Here is a 15,074-nt window from a genome sequence, read left to right on the forward strand (position 1 = left end):
TGAGAAAGACCATTATCAGAACATCAGAATGAAGATATCGTCCTAATCCTGACTTTTCACTGTTGACTGACAATCTTTGATGGATTACTCATCTGTACCGTGGATGATGCGCAGGGGTTTCCAACCTGCACCACCCATTAAAAGTGACAGAGTTTGGTGGCCTTGAGGAATTGACGCACAGGTAGCTTATAAAAGATGACTAGATGAGGCTCTCAGACATCAGAAACAAGCAAACGCACACATAACCAGACAGATCAGAGAATCTCAGAGAGAAGAACTTTGGTCGGCTGACTTCTTTCTGTACAACAGGTGAGTAAAGAAATTCATGCAGTGAGGTTCAGTTTTGGTTTTTGCACTTCTAATGATTCATGATGATTCATGTTTAGTTTATTACTATGAAGTATTATTTCAAAGACATGCATTCCGTTCAAAATGTTCTTTTAATTCTGGTGTGGCATGAAATAATCCTTTGAATAACTTGTATTTTATTGTGAATATTCTGTTGTATCAGATATGGTGAGAGGAGTGAGGATGTTGTGTCCTGCTTGGCTCTTGGCTCTGGCTGTACTGTGTGCGGGCGGCTCTGAAGTCAGAGCTCAGTGCTGGGAAAACACTCGATGCCGAGACCTCACCACTGAGGAGAGCATCTTGGTGAGCTACAATATTCCTTGCACAACTGCTTTTCAGTTCACAAATTCAAATTTTGCTTATTCGTTATTAGTGGTGCTTGCCAAAGCAAATATCACCATTGCTAGCATTTAGGATTATGGATTTGAGCATCTAATTTTTGGCACATAACCACACTGTAACCCCAATACTGAATCATGCAGCTTGCAGAAAAATGATTTTTACCTAGCAAAAGATAGCACAATACACCTCGTTCACTTGAAAGGTTACAGGTACATAAGTTATTATTATGTAGATAAAAGACCAAAAAAAAAAAAAAAATATTCATTATAATGTTTTTGATCAAACGTCCTTTGTCAATATTTTGTTTTTTCATATACTATACATTGCTGCAGTACCTCTGCCTGAAATGCTCTGTTTTAGTTTCTGTCTCTTTAAAGCCCACCTTATCAAAAAGCCCAGTCTGCTCTGATTGGTCAACCAGAAGCTGTAAATAGTATTAAAGGAGTTCTGTCATCATTTACTCCCCCTCAAGTTGATCCAAACCTGTATAAATTTCTTTTTTCTGCTGTACACAAAGGAAGATATTTGGAAGAATATTTGTAACCAAACAGATCTCGCCCCCATTGACTACCATACTAGGAAAAAAAAAATACTATGGTAGTCAATGGGGGGTGAGATCTGAGGGTGAGTAAATGATGACAGAATTTTCATTTTTGGGTGAACTATCCCTTTAAGGTACGTTCACGCCATGTTGTAATTACTGTAGTTACGAGATTCCAACTTGTAAAAAGCTTTCATGTCCTCGTAGAACTCGTAATTACAGCTTGTAAACCGGGAATTTTCAAAGAGCTTCTACTTGTACCACCTGACCACTGCAGATTTATTTGGGCGTTAATAGTGTTCCCGTAGAAATACATAATTCCCAGTCTGAGGATGTGAACAACTTTGAGTAGATTAGAAGATTGTCATCTTGAAATGACGGTAAATACGATATGGTGTTTAGCATTATATCTATGTTGACATTGATAAAATAAAAAAGCATAATAGGTGCTGTTTAAATAGCTTCTCTGATTGGTCTTTTTGTATTTTACATTTGCTGACAAAGGCAAGACCGAAATGTTGTAATAAATTATTGTTTTGAAAGCTTTTTTTTTTTTTTTACCATAAAATTATTTAAAGAGATTATTCACACAAAAATGAAAATTCTGTTATTAATTGCTCACCCTCATGTCGTTCCAAACCCGTAAGACTTTCGTTCATCTTCGGAACACAAATTAAGATATTTTTGATTAAATCTGAGCGATTTCTGTCCCTCCATAGACAGCTACACAACTAAAATTTTGATGCTTAAAGTTCATAAAGAGATCGTAAAAACTAATCAATATGAATTGAGCGGTTTAGTCCAAATTTTCTGAAGAGACTCGATCGCTTTACATGATGAACAGATTTAATTTAGCTTTTATCCACATATAAATATTAATCAGCGAACATAAACAGAAGCTCAACCGAACCTCTTGCTGAAGCTCAAACGTGCTGTGTAACACACGAGAATGAACCTCATTGGTTCTCATCTCGTACGCATCAAGCACACACAACTGATGTGTGAGTTGATGAATGTTTATCTGTGAATAAAAGCCTAAATTAAATCTGTTCATCAGATAAAGCGATCGAGTCTCTTCAGAAAATGTCATATGGATAGTTTTACGATCCCTTTTTTGAAGCGTCAAAGTGTCAGTTGAGTAGCTGTCTATGGAGGGACAGAAAGTTCTCAGATTTCTTAAAAAAGATTTTCATTTGTGTTCCAAAGATGAACGAAAGTCTTACGGGTTTGGAACAACATGAGGGTGAGTAATTAATGACAGAATTTTCATTTTTGGGTGAACTGTCCCTTTAAAAGCAACACAACACCACTTGCATTTTGTTTGGAAATTTTAAAATTCTATAGTTTCTTCTTTTGCTCTCCCTAAGGAATGCTTACAGCTATGCAGGTCTGATCTGACAGATGAAACCCCCGTCTACCCCGGAGAAAGCCATTTGCAGCCTCCCTCTGAACAGGAGCAAAACGAGGTCCTCGCACTCCTGTCCCCAGTCGCCCTCGCAGCTGCTGAGCAAATGGACCCAGAATCCAGCCCACCGCACGAGCACAAGCGCTCTTACTCCATGGAGCATTTCCGTTGGGGAAAGCCGGTGGGCCGCAAGCGCCGGCCCATCAAGGTGTACACGAACGGCGTAGAGGAGGAATCCGCTGAGACTCTCCCGGCCGAGATGAGACGCGAGCTGGCAACCAACGAAGACGACTATCCCCAAGAGGAAAACGCTTTAAATCAGCAGAAGAAGGACGGCTCCTACAAAATGAAACATTTTCGCTGGAGCAGCCCACCTGCTAGCAAACGCTACGGAGGCTTCATGAAGTCCTGGGACGAGCGCAGTCAGAAACCCCTTCTCACACTCTTCAAAAATGTCATAAACAAAGAGCACCAGCGGAAGGACCAGTGAGGGGATTTTAATGGGATGGGCGGAGTGGAGTTGATGAGTGGGTTTTATCAAGCATAGTCAAACAAAAGAGGGTGGGTGAAGTTACCAATAGCACTTAATTCTTGATGCTTTAGAGTTTATTCACATTGTATTCAACAATAAATTCTGAATTCTGTACATAGAAATGCTGTGGTGATTAAATACTGGTTTGGAAGCTAAAGAAACAGCAATTTTAGATTATTTATTGAAATGTAATATACTGTAAATTTTGAAAATGTGACATAAAAAATGGTTGTTTCAAGCAGAAAAGAACAAAATGGTTCATTTCTGAGAAACAAACACACATCAAAATCATTCAGCAGTATGTGTAGTTGCCAATAAAGCTACAAACACAGGTCAGACTTTGAATTCATAAAATTAATCTTTAATTGATATTCTTATTATTCACACCACATATGTACATCACTAAATTTCATGTAGGCAAACATTCACAGAACACAGTTCTGAAGTCATATCCGTTTGCAGTGATAGTATCTAAACAGAGGTTGACTAATTACGATCCACAGTGTTGTAATGATCTCACTGATTAAAAATTTAAAGGAAAAAAAGGTAAAAGCACAGAGACAAAACACCCAGTGCATGCAGCAGCTGACAAGGAAAGACTAAACTTTGATATTTGATTTCATACATGCAAAATCACCTCACATGTAAGCAGTCTAGATATTCCATCAGTTGAACATCATAGCCATATTGACAGAAGATAAAACCCATTTTGTATTTTTTATGCTTGTAAATAAATTCAAGGCATTACCAAAAAAAATATATATAAATAAAATAATATACATCAGCCTAAAAAAATGACTTCAGGAACAATAAAGAGTTTTACGACAAAAAAAAAAAGAAAAAGGAAAAAAAAGGTAAAATTTATATGTGGAACTGGAACACTATGACATGACAACACATAACACCATAAAATTTTAGTCAAGAACACGTCAAGATGAAATTTCGCACATGAAGTATATTCAGCATACACTACATTTACACAGTGAGCTTTAAAGTGCTGCGATTAAATCTGGGAGATCAAAATCTTAACCTAAGTAACCCCTCTGGTTCTACTAAAGACTGCAGCCTCTAGCGTCATTCGCTAGTGCGCCTCTTGAGGCCAGAGGAATGAGGTTTACTCTCACAGCTCTTACTAGCCCCTAAACCTCAGTCCCATCCAGGTCACAGCACCAGTATAACTGGTCCTACTCGCACCGCTCCGAGCGGGATTTGAACCAGTGTCACCTGCATGGGAAGTGGGCACGCTAACAAGGATACTAAAGACTGCAGCCTCTAGCATCATTCGCTAGTGCGCCTCTTGAGGCCAGAGGAGTGAGGTTTTACTAGCTGGCTATTAAACACACAAACCTGAAATTATTTATACATTTTTGCAAAAAGAAAATAAACACTGCACAAGCGACAAATGAAACGCATATCATGGCAAAAAGGGAGATAATTGATCCCTTTAGACCCATTTGGGAATTTTGCATTTAGCGAAACTTCAGTGAAATTTTGCAGGTAAAGTAGGTCTATTGTCAGTACTGTATGTAGAGATGTCTGAAGTGCTGCTTACTCAGAGGTCATTTCCAAACCAGGAAGCTTTATATTGGTATACCCGGCGAATTCACGTGTTAAATGTTCAACAAACTTGAATTTGTTGTGCAAATATGTTACCAACATAAAGCTGCTTATTTGGAAGTGACCTCTGAGTTAGAGGTGCTTCATGCTTTACTACACTTGACAATGACAATGTGATAAAATTTACCGTAGCTCGGCGAAATCCAGTCATTCCAATAAGAATCTTTCTGAGAGCAAAAAAAGTTGAATTTTTTTTTTTTTGCCAACTTGAAAATGAGCAGAATTTGCTCATTTTCAAGTTGGCCACGTGAATTTGCCGCACTAACCAACAGAAAGATGCCTGAAAGTGACTTCTGTCTGAGAAGTGCTTTATACATCACTACACTTTTTTGCCTGTGAAATGCTTATGAAATTTCATTAATGTGATTTTGTTCACAAAATTTTGCTAATGTGACCGTGTGCCCTAAAAAGTGTTATCAGTTCACTCTGGTTCAGAAAAAAACAACAAAAAAAAACAATTTACGCAATCAAACAAACATTACGCAAAAGAACACTTCACCTCTTTCCTGTGCTAGAGAGGTACAGATGTAGGAAACTGCAGCGATTATAATAATAAATGATGATACGGGACTGAATTCACTACGTAAACATTCACTTTCTTACATACAGTGTCATTAAAGGTATACTCAACCAAAAAAATGAAAATTCTCTCATCATTTACTCACCCTCGTGCCTTCCCAGATGTTTATGACTTTTTTTCTTCTGTGGAATATAAACGGTTTTTAGAAAAATAATCTAACTCTGCGAGTCCATATAATGCAAGTGGATGGGTCACTTTGAACAAGTTGATGTTCAAAAATCATGCAAAACGAATACAACAGTAATCCATTCGACCCTAGTGGATAAAACATGTCTTCTTAAGCAAATAACAAGAACGTTTCGGCCAAATGTGGCAGATAGCTGGTACATCTGGCCTAGATATTGAATGGCTAAGCTCATGTGAGCCAACTTTTCACCATATATGTTTTGCCATGGCTTATGAATTGGAGGGAATTTTCTTGTAGATCAAATGAAAATTTGGATTCTTCTGAATCTAAGTTTGTGTTCCACAGAATAAAGAAAATCATACATATGGGTGAGTATGATGAGAGAATTTTCATTTTATCCCTTTAACCATGATTCTGATTGGGAAAACTGCAGTCAGTTGAACTGGAAACTTGCTATTTGCTGCATTTTTTCTTCAGCTTCTACACAAGAGTTTTAATTTTTAAAATCTTTAATTATTGCTTTAAATACAACTGTTATTGCAGCATGTAGAGACGTTTAAACATGCAAACAAAGCTTGTATTTCACTAAACTGTTTGTACCCACATTGAAAAAGTTTTTGGAAATATTAGGACATTCTTAAACAAATGTTCTTAACTTAAGATACAAAATTTAAGGCAGCTTCACTTTTTAGTTGTACAAGAAAACCAATCACTTGCTCTGAACAACAGACTGAACAACAGACTCAATACACAGACAAGATACGATCATTTGTCAATAAATTCTGTCCTTTTTCATCTAGACTAAGTGATTAAGTGCATATTTAACCAACATATGGTATATTCTCTTGGTTTGTTAGTCTTTGTTGGCATAGACCTCAGGATAAAGTACAGCCATAATCCTTATCTAAAGTCCGATATTACACTAGACCAGTGTTTCTCAACTGGTGGGTCGCAAGACCGTTTTGAGTGTGCAAAGAAACAACATCAAATGTAATTCAATGTTTTTTTCTGATGCGAGACTTTTATTTTGAAAAACGTGCGTGAAAGCTGACTCTTGTCAGAAGCAGTTTAAAGTAAATACTGCCTGAAACGTGTTGTCCTGATTCAGTATCTGAGGTAAGTTAAGATGTTGTCAGGCTATTTGTCGGTGTCATTATTCTAACGTTATTTTCGTAATTTGTTATGAAATAAAAAGTCCCTCACCTCAGAAAAACGAACTTTCCTGTCCTGTCAGCCATTATACTGTGCTTGCCTTGTAGCGCGCACTCTTAAAATGCATGCGCAAATGCGGCGGCGCGCGCTGAGCATGCAACGTCGTAGTTATGTTGTAAATTATTAAGTCATGAAATTACAAACAAGTACCAATAAATTACGTAACGGGTACTTTGTGTATTAGCTGAGAATGATTTCCATGCAGGTATGATGTTCATTCTATTCATCAGGATCAATGTCCATGTTTCATTAACAGGTCATTGTATTGTGTATTTACTATGGTAACTGTTGTTTCCTTAACCCCAAAATGCCACTTTATTTTCACTTTGTGTTGTTTTGTATATTTGTATTATTTGTGGTGGCTCTTACTACCTTAATTTACTGTATTAACAAAAACTAGTTTATGACTGTTATTTAATAGCCTTACCTTTTACTGTTTATTCATTAGTATTAGTGATATTCTTACAATTCATGTGTGTGTGTGTTGAGTAAAGTGGGACTCCAAACCAGTTGAGAACCACTGCACTAGAGGACATGGTTTAGAAGACATAGTTACACCTGGACATTGAGAAGGAGTGATAATAGTGGGATGAAAACAGCTGTATGCTGCGACTGGGACTCCAGGGTCTATCAGTATACACAGAGGTCTGGAAAGTCCATTTCATACACTGGTATGGAGCGGGTCCGGCCGTGACCATTCCCGACAGAGCCAGACGGACTCGGCGGAGGCCTATTCAACCAAGAGAGAGAGAAAGAAAGATGAAACAAATGTCAATCACATGAGACAGCCAAAACAGCCTTTTTCCACTGTAGTTGAATATATGGATATAACATATTGTCCTTTATGCACAATTGAATGTTTAGGAAAGCTAATTTATGAAATGTTACAGAAGACAGTTTTATATCATGTACCTGATTGTGATTTCAAAGATTTGGTTGAGTTTACTCTGCAATAGGGAAGCCTACAAAAAAACAGTACAGGTGGAGAGTTCATCCACAATATAAAAAGAAATGAACAGATGTAGGAGCTGAACAGAAGAGCTGTGTTTGTGCTTTTTGATGATAAAATTAGAGATAGAGAGTGTGTGTATACATCGGACTCACCCTGGCCCCACAGTGGGCTGCTATCTCCTCAAATGGAGCGTTCTGAAACCTCTCCACCACCTGCCTTCGCCGCTCTCTCTCCAGCTCCTCCACATTCACACTGTCTACTGAACACACACACACACACACACGGGTGATTCTGTGCTAAATGCCACAGACCAACCTAGAAAATGTCCTTTTAACCCTTTAAAAGTTTAGTTAAATTTAATGATATTACTACTACCAACAAAAATGTTTTTGTATCATGCCTTCTCCAGTCATTTGTGTGTACTGAATAAAGATTATTTAATTTAAAATCATAATTTATAGATATAATTAAAGGGTTAGTTCACCCAAAAATGAAATTCTGTCATTAATTATTTACCCTCATGTCGTTCCACACATGTAAGACCTTCGCTCATCTTCTGAACACAAATTAAGGTATTTTTGATGAAATCTGATGGCTCAGTGAGGCCTCCATTACCAGCAAGATAATTAACACTTTCAATGCCCAGAAAGCTACTAAAGATGTATTTAAAACAGTTCATGTGACTACAGTGGTTCAACCTTAATGTTATGACGCGACGAGAATACTTTTTGTGCACCAAAAAAACAAAATAATGACTTTATTCAACAATATCTAGTGATGGGCGATTTCAAAACACGCTTCGAAGCTTTACGAATCTTTTGTTTTGAATCAGTGGTTCGGAGCGTGTATCAAACTGCCAAAGTCACGCCCCCGAGAGGTGAACCATTGAAATTTCGAAACACTTATGACGTAACGAAGCCTTGTTTACTGAAATCACGTGACTTTGGCAGTTTGATACACACTCCGAACAACTGATTCGAAACATGAGATTCGTAAATCTTTGAAGCTTCACAAAGCAGTGTTTTGAAATCGCCCATCACTAGATATTGTTGAATAAAGTTACTTTGTTTTTTTTTTGGTGCACAAAAAGTATTCTTGTCACTTCATAACATTAAGGATGAACCACTGCCGTCAAATGAACTGTTTTAAATATGTCTTTAGTAGCTTTCTGGGCATCTGAAAGTGTTAATTATCTTGCTGTCAATGGAGGCCTCACTGAGCCATCGGATTTTATCAAAAATATCTTAATTTGTGTTTCTGAAGATGAATGAAGCTCTTACGGGTGTGGAACGACATGAGGGTGAGTAATTAGTGACAGAATTTTCATTTTTGGGTGAACTAACCCTTTAATCAGAGAGAGTGTTCTGCAGCATTTCTATAACAAGACATCAGCATAAAAAAATGACACAACATTCAAAAGTTTAGGGTAAGATCTTTTAATGTTTTTAAAATAAGTCTCTTATGCTTACCATGGCTGAATTTATTTGATCAAAAATACAGTAAAAACAGTAATATTGGGAAATAATTTTTACAATTTAAAATGCATTTTAATATATTTTAAAATGTAATTTATTCCTGTGATGCAAAGCTGAATTTTCAGCATCATTACTCCAGTCTTCAGTGTCACATGATCCTTTAGAAATCATTCTAATATGCTGATTTATCATTTTTATGCTCCTATATATTTTTGTAAAAACAGTGATACTTATTTCAGCATTCTGCGATAAATATATAGCTAAAAAAAACATTTGTAACAAAGTAAATATCTTTGTTGACACTTTTGATCAATTTAATGCATCCTTGCTTAATAAAAGTATTTTACTTTAAAAAAAATGTACTTACTTACCCCAAACTTTTAAGTGGTAATGTACATACAGTGTTAATGAATGTAAACTCTCAAATCATGCAAGACTTACCAATGGCTTGTTTAAGAGTTTCAAATGTTATTTGCTCTGCTGTGGATCTCTGTAAGGATACAGATAATAGATGACAAAATATAGCTGATAGCAGATCCAATTCTATGAGGTGGACACACACACACACACGCACAGCAGTGTTACCTGTTCTTTCTCTGGACTGTTTCTAGAATCAATCTCTAACTGCAGAGAGACGGTGTCTCCAATGCTCTTTCGCTTGGACAGTCTGTCTTCATCTGAGTTACAGAAATAAAAAAATATTTTAATGTACTGTATTATGGAGAATCCCAGAGAAAAAAATTCTCAGCTGTACTATATTAAACTGTGAAATGCCCTCTGTATGTCTAATGATGACAAAAAAAGACAAAAAATATGACCGGACATATTGTTTCAGTGTATTTAAATCTCAGGTTGAGGGTCTGACCTGTGATCTGTGGGATGTATGGTGCGGCCAGTCTCTCTGTGTTGTATCCACTGCCACCCAGCATCTCTGCTATCTTAGCCTGCACAAACAGCACCTCTCCTTCCACCTTCTCCAGCTTCTCTGGGATCCTGAAAGAGAAAGAGACTAAAGCTATTCTTCAGCTTAATACGGATACGCTCTTCTGAGGCATTAAAAACTAGTTAGTTAAGAGATCTCTGGATGTTTAGTGGGTTTAATGCATTAATAACAATTTGCTCAGCATATCACAGTCAAAATTGTCCCCATGATGATGTGAAGGAGCACTAAAGGGGTCATGAACTGCGAAATTAAATTTTTCTTGAGATTTTGATAAATACGAGGTCATCATACTATAAGAATATCCTGTAAGTTTCAGAAATAAAAACTTCCTTGTTAGATACTGTAACCAAGCCCAGATAACAACTCGAGGAATGTGCCTCTTTATTACGTAATAGTGTGACAAAAGACTGCCTCTGCAGAAGAAAATCACTGCCTACTTCATCATTGCAACTTTGGCCCCGCCCACCATCGTTTTAGCGAGAAGAGCACAGGATCACTCACTGGGCTAAAAATAACATTATCTTCCAAAGGATCCTAATGCTAGGAATGTGGTTATTTATTTTTAACAATGTGAATGTCTCAGTTGAGCTTTATTTATTTGTATTTGGTACATTTCACTGTTGATTCTTTGATAAATCGGTCACAATTTCAACGCAAGCTTCGCAAACAGACTTTTACGATATGGACTCAACAGTAATGCAACAACATGTAAGTAACTATGTTCATTCTAATGCCTGATCTGATATGTAATGATTCATGTAAAGTCAGATGTTCTTTGTCTATGTGTCAGTAAATCAAACCAGTGACTAAACATTCAACTTCACATTGTTTCTCTTAGTAGGATGAAAATAATCTGTTATTTAAAATGTGATGAAATTATATATATAGAAAGTGATCAAAGAACGCTCCTTTTACAATCGCTGGAGCTGTCAATCAAACAGCACGAGTTTATCAGCGACTGAGTTCTGGAAATCTTCTGTTAGAATAAACGCATCTCTTATTTACATTGTGTTTGCACTGTTATGATGAAAGCATTCATTAGCGTACAGAAATTGAGTTGCAATGACGAGATCACTGCTTTCATGCGCTCAACAACATGTCTGTGATTGGCTACAATGCTCATCACTGCAACCTTTCATGCCACGATCTAAATATAATCTCATAGATCTAAATGTAATGCTATAAATTATTTTTTAAATTATGTCAATTTTTGATGTAAAAATCATACGAACATTATAAGTGCACCCTAGGAAACGTTATAAACCAATAAAACAATGCAGTTCATGACCCCTTTAACCATAACCACAAGACTTACAAAAAACTATACAGCACGTTTCTAGACCCAGGACATATATGTTTATGAGAAATGAGACAGAACTACACGTTTCTGTCGGTCTGTTAGTGTGAACCATGGCAAAAAAATAAATGGTAGTCTGAGCAGACTCTACAGTGTTTTGAAGACTGCAAGTGTTGCTTACTTAGAGCTCTCAACTAGAACATCCTCTGGAAGCAGGAAAGGGACCAGTTTCTTTCTTGACTCGATCACCTGCAGAAAACAAAACCCTTTAACTGTTACTCCCTCAAACAGACAGACAGACATAGGTGGACGGATAGATAGATAGATCACCTCATGGACGTGTTGGCAGAAGGTGGGCACAGTGGTCAGCTGGCTGATGAGGTTCAGATAAGCAGCTGACAGAGCGTGGATGGCACAGCGGGTATATATAGGAAGAGCCTCTTCAGTCAAGGCCAGGTCCTGAGGAAGAGGATGCATCAGTGGAAAAGAAAAAAAACTATTGTTATTATATTGCAGGTTGACAGACACTTTTATGACACAGCTGAATACTATACAGTAAGTACTTGAGCATATTGTAAAGAGAAGTCGACTTGTGTTAGCTTTTAACATTTATTATTATACATGTCCACTGGTGTGTCCACAGAACATATCACAGGGAGTGAGAGTAACACCTGTAAGGCCAAAGCCAGTCGAATCAGGTCCACCACCACCTCTTCATTGGCCAGTTCCACACAGATCAACCCCAGCAGCATATGAAGAGACTCAAAATGTCGCTGGACGCTGCTTTCCTCCTTGCAGGCCAGGTAAATGTGGCGGTACAGCCTCTGGCTGTGTTTCTTCATGAACAGGTTATCCTGTCTTGAGCATTTGTCTACTTTCAGCTTTAGTACTGAGATATCTGGTATAATTCTGTAGAAAACAACAGAAAAAATGCACTTTCAGGTAACTTTAACCCTCATGGACCTACTGTAGTAAAAGTGCAAAACTTTTTCACTAAATATGGGTTAAAACTACATATAAGAGCAGAACAAAAAGTACCAAAACTACCATGGTACTATAATGTATCACTACAGTACATTACAAACTAAAATATTATTTAAAATGAGTAATATGAAGTTGTACCAATGAAAAAATATTTTGTAAGGGTCAAATCAGGTATATATGAAAGCTTGTTTCCATCATGAATAAAAAATAAAAAAGTATAATTGATTTTTTTTCTCTCAATTGCAAGTTATTAAGTCAAAATTGTGAGTTCTAAAGACAGAATTGCGAGATATAAACTCAGAATTCTGACTTTAGAACGCACAATTCTGACTTTAGGACTAGCAATTCTGACTTTAGAATTCACAATTCTGACTTTAGAATTCGCAATTCTGACTTTAGAACACGCAATTCTGACTTTAGAATTCACAATTCTGACTTTAGAACACGCAATTCTGACTTTAGAATTCACAATTCTGACTTTAGAACGCGCAAATTCTGACTTTAGAACTCGCAATTCTGACTTTAGAACACGCAATTCTGACTTTAGAACTCGCAATTCTGACTTTAGAACTCGCAATTCTGACTTTAGAACGCCGATTCTGACTTTAGAACACCGATTCTGACTTTAGAACTCGCAAATTCTGACTTTAAAACTCGCAATTCTGACTTTAGAACACGCAATTCTGACTTTAGAACACGCAATTCTGACTTTAGAACTCACAATTCTGACTTTAGAACTCGCAATTCTGACTTTAGAACACGCAATTCTGACTTTAGAACTCGCAATTCTGACTTTAGAACACCGATTCTGACTTTAGAACTCGCATTTAGACTTTAGAACTCGCAATTCTGACTTTGGAACTCGCATTTAGACTTTAGAACTCGCATTTCTGACTTTAGAACTCGCAATTCTGACTTTGGAACTCGCATTTAGACTTTAGAACTCGCATTTCTGACTTTAGAACTTGCAATTCTGACTTACTAACTCACAATTCTGACTTTAGAACACTCAATTCTGAGAAAAAAAGTCAAAATTGTTAGAAAAAAGTCGCAATTACCTTTTTTATTTTTTTATTCAATGGCGGAAATAAGCTTCCATAGGTATAAATAAGTTATTAAAGGTGGGCTAAGCGATATTTCAAAAACGCTGTTGATATTTGAAATAAACCCAAACAAACACACCCCTCTCTTCATTACTCCGCCTCCAAAACTCACCCTCTAATCCTAACCACCCTGCACCGAACCGGTCTCGAACCCCGCTCGCCGAGTGCACTAACAATAACACTAAACACCGCATTCTCTAGCGGCCATCAGTGCACCTCTTGAGATTCACCTGCACATCTCTTACTAGCTGGCCTCTGTTACACACGCAATACAAGAGTGGATGTCTTTGTATCACAGCTGACGTGCAACAAAATAATGCTTTTGCGCAGATGATGAAAGGAACAAGGAAGCACAAAAAATGAATGTACAGTACACAATAGAAAACACAAACAAGAGTTTGTTGTTAGTCGCCAACAGCACAGCAGCTCCAGACAATCAATGACACATAAACCCAGTGTTCAAAGCAGTCTCCTCGTCTGTTTTCAGGCCTTCCCACTTTCTTTCTAGCACTGGAAACCTTTTCTAATATTAACACGGGTCCTAAAGATCTTGCCTAGTCATAACCTTTCATTCCACTGATATTCTTTTCAGCTTTTCTCTTTTATATTGTGTCTCATCTCTCTTTCTGCAGTCTTCCTTCAACTCTCCCTCTTGCTCCTTCCTCAACTCTCCTCGACCGTCATATGCCCCCTAATGCTAATTGGCTACACGTTTGTTGTTGTTTGCTGGTGTGTCGGTCCGACTAACTTCCAAACAGCGTTTTTGAAATATTGCTTACCCCACCTTTAAGCATTTAGGTATTTAACTGATCATGCATGGTTACACTTCCTTAGGTTTAATCTAAAAAAAATATGTCAAATAAAACAAAATCATTTTTAGAGAAGGACTACACTACAACAATAAAATGTTTTAAGTCATGACATATTTCAAAGCATGATAGTTTGGTTATTTTTATTAGAGGTCCATTGTAGATTGCTTAAAGGTGGGGTAAGCCTATCTCAAGGAGTTTTCAGTGTGCCCGAACCTGACAGGGGAGAATTTGTGCCGGTTGTCATGACGATCAATGATGCTGATGAGGATGTCGAGAACGAGTAGACGGATCTCTGCGTCCTCCATCAAAGTAAAGGACAAGAGAGGGTCCAGGAATGAGGTGGGCAGTGCTGTCAAAATGTTCGTAGACTGGAATCCTGCTGTTACCTGAAGGAGAAAGAGAGAGACTGATGTTTAAAAGGCACACAAGACGTTTGGACTGCATCAGCAACTGTGGATATCATGAAACAGCAGGGGGAGTAAATGGCCCTCCGCAAGGCACAGCGTGTGATTATGACTGACACAAACCAGCTCACCTGCAGCAGAGACTTTAGCAGCATAATCTGGATCATCCTACTGCCCTCAACCCTGAAACCAGAAACAGACAAAACACATATTCTTGCTACGCTGGCGTTTATCTGTGATATTCCTCATTTTCATCTTGGGCCAGCAGAAATACACTGTAAAAGTGTTTAATTTATAAATTCTAGGTTGTAACCCTGTCTCACCCGGTGTTGGCCGACCCCAGAGCCGGATACATGCCAGGCACAGGAATTTTACCAATGATGAACAGCATGACTTCTGA

The 15,074-nt window shown here is 37.6% G+C and overlaps 2 protein-coding genes across 5 annotated transcripts in view; one reads left to right on the forward strand and one right to left on the reverse strand.

The window, feature by feature from the left end:
- The first annotated feature begins 140 nt into the window (after nucleotides 1-140).
- pomca (proopiomelanocortin a) lies at nucleotides 141-3,282 on the forward strand. 2 transcript variants are annotated; one of them, XM_051868571.1, is made up of 3 exons: nucleotides 141-309; nucleotides 512-651; nucleotides 2,599-3,282. In XM_051868571.1, exons 2-3 carry the CDS (start codon nucleotides 514-516, stop codon nucleotides 3,124-3,126), a joined length of 666 nt encoding a protein of 221 aa, XP_051724531.1. In that variant the 5' UTR covers nucleotides 141-309; nucleotides 512-513; the 3' UTR covers nucleotides 3,127-3,282. The 2 variants fall into 2 exon arrangements, with proteins under 2 accessions (XP_051724531.1, XP_051724532.1); XM_051868572.1 differs by having other exon boundaries at nucleotides 2,611-3,282.
- A 225-nt stretch (nucleotides 3,283-3,507) lies between these two features.
- The window catches only part of efr3ba (EFR3 homolog Ba (S. cerevisiae)), a 36,332-nt gene continuing 24,765 nt past the window's right edge, over nucleotides 3,508-15,074 (reverse strand). For 2 of the 3 annotated variants that reach the window (XM_051868568.1, XM_051868570.1), the window contains exons 11-22: nucleotides 14,998-15,074; nucleotides 14,806-14,857; nucleotides 14,484-14,656; nucleotides 12,043-12,280; nucleotides 11,702-11,830; nucleotides 11,553-11,620; nucleotides 9,997-10,124; nucleotides 9,717-9,808; nucleotides 9,573-9,621; nucleotides 7,809-7,915; nucleotides 7,617-7,666; nucleotides 3,508-7,434 (exon numbers count right to left, since the gene is read on the reverse strand). The exon at nucleotides 14,998-15,074 is cut by the window's right edge and continues 35 nt beyond it. In XM_051868568.1, coding sequence (XP_051724528.1) covers nucleotides 7,335-7,434; nucleotides 7,617-7,666; nucleotides 7,809-7,915; nucleotides 9,573-9,621; nucleotides 9,717-9,808; nucleotides 9,997-10,124; nucleotides 11,553-11,620; nucleotides 11,702-11,830; nucleotides 12,043-12,280; nucleotides 14,484-14,656; nucleotides 14,806-14,857; nucleotides 14,998-15,074 — 1,263 coding nt within the window. In that variant the 3' untranslated portion in view covers nucleotides 3,508-7,334. The remainder of the gene's footprint in view (nucleotides 7,435-7,616; nucleotides 7,667-7,808; nucleotides 7,916-9,572; nucleotides 9,622-9,716; nucleotides 9,809-9,996; nucleotides 10,125-11,552; nucleotides 11,621-11,701; nucleotides 11,831-12,042; nucleotides 12,281-14,483; nucleotides 14,657-14,805; nucleotides 14,858-14,997) is intronic. The other variant, XM_051868569.1, reaches the window with a different exon arrangement.

This window comes from Ctenopharyngodon idella, chromosome 17 (genome assembly GCF_019924925.1).
Source record: "Ctenopharyngodon idella isolate HZGC_01 chromosome 17, HZGC01, whole genome shotgun sequence".
Classification (NCBI taxonomy): domain Eukaryota; kingdom Metazoa; phylum Chordata; class Actinopteri; order Cypriniformes; family Xenocyprididae; genus Ctenopharyngodon; species Ctenopharyngodon idella.

What these genes read in the sequence shown, in the direction of transcription:
- pomca (XM_051868571.1), top strand. Translation starts at nt 514, where the DNA reads ATGGTGAGAGGAGTGAGGATGTTGTGTCCTGCTTGGCTCTTGGCTCTG. An exon ending in CCACTGAGGAGAGCATCTTG is followed by an intron (nt 652 to 2,598) that starts GTGAGCTACAAT and finishes GCTCTCCCTAAG; the next exon opens with GAATGCTTACAGCTATGCAG.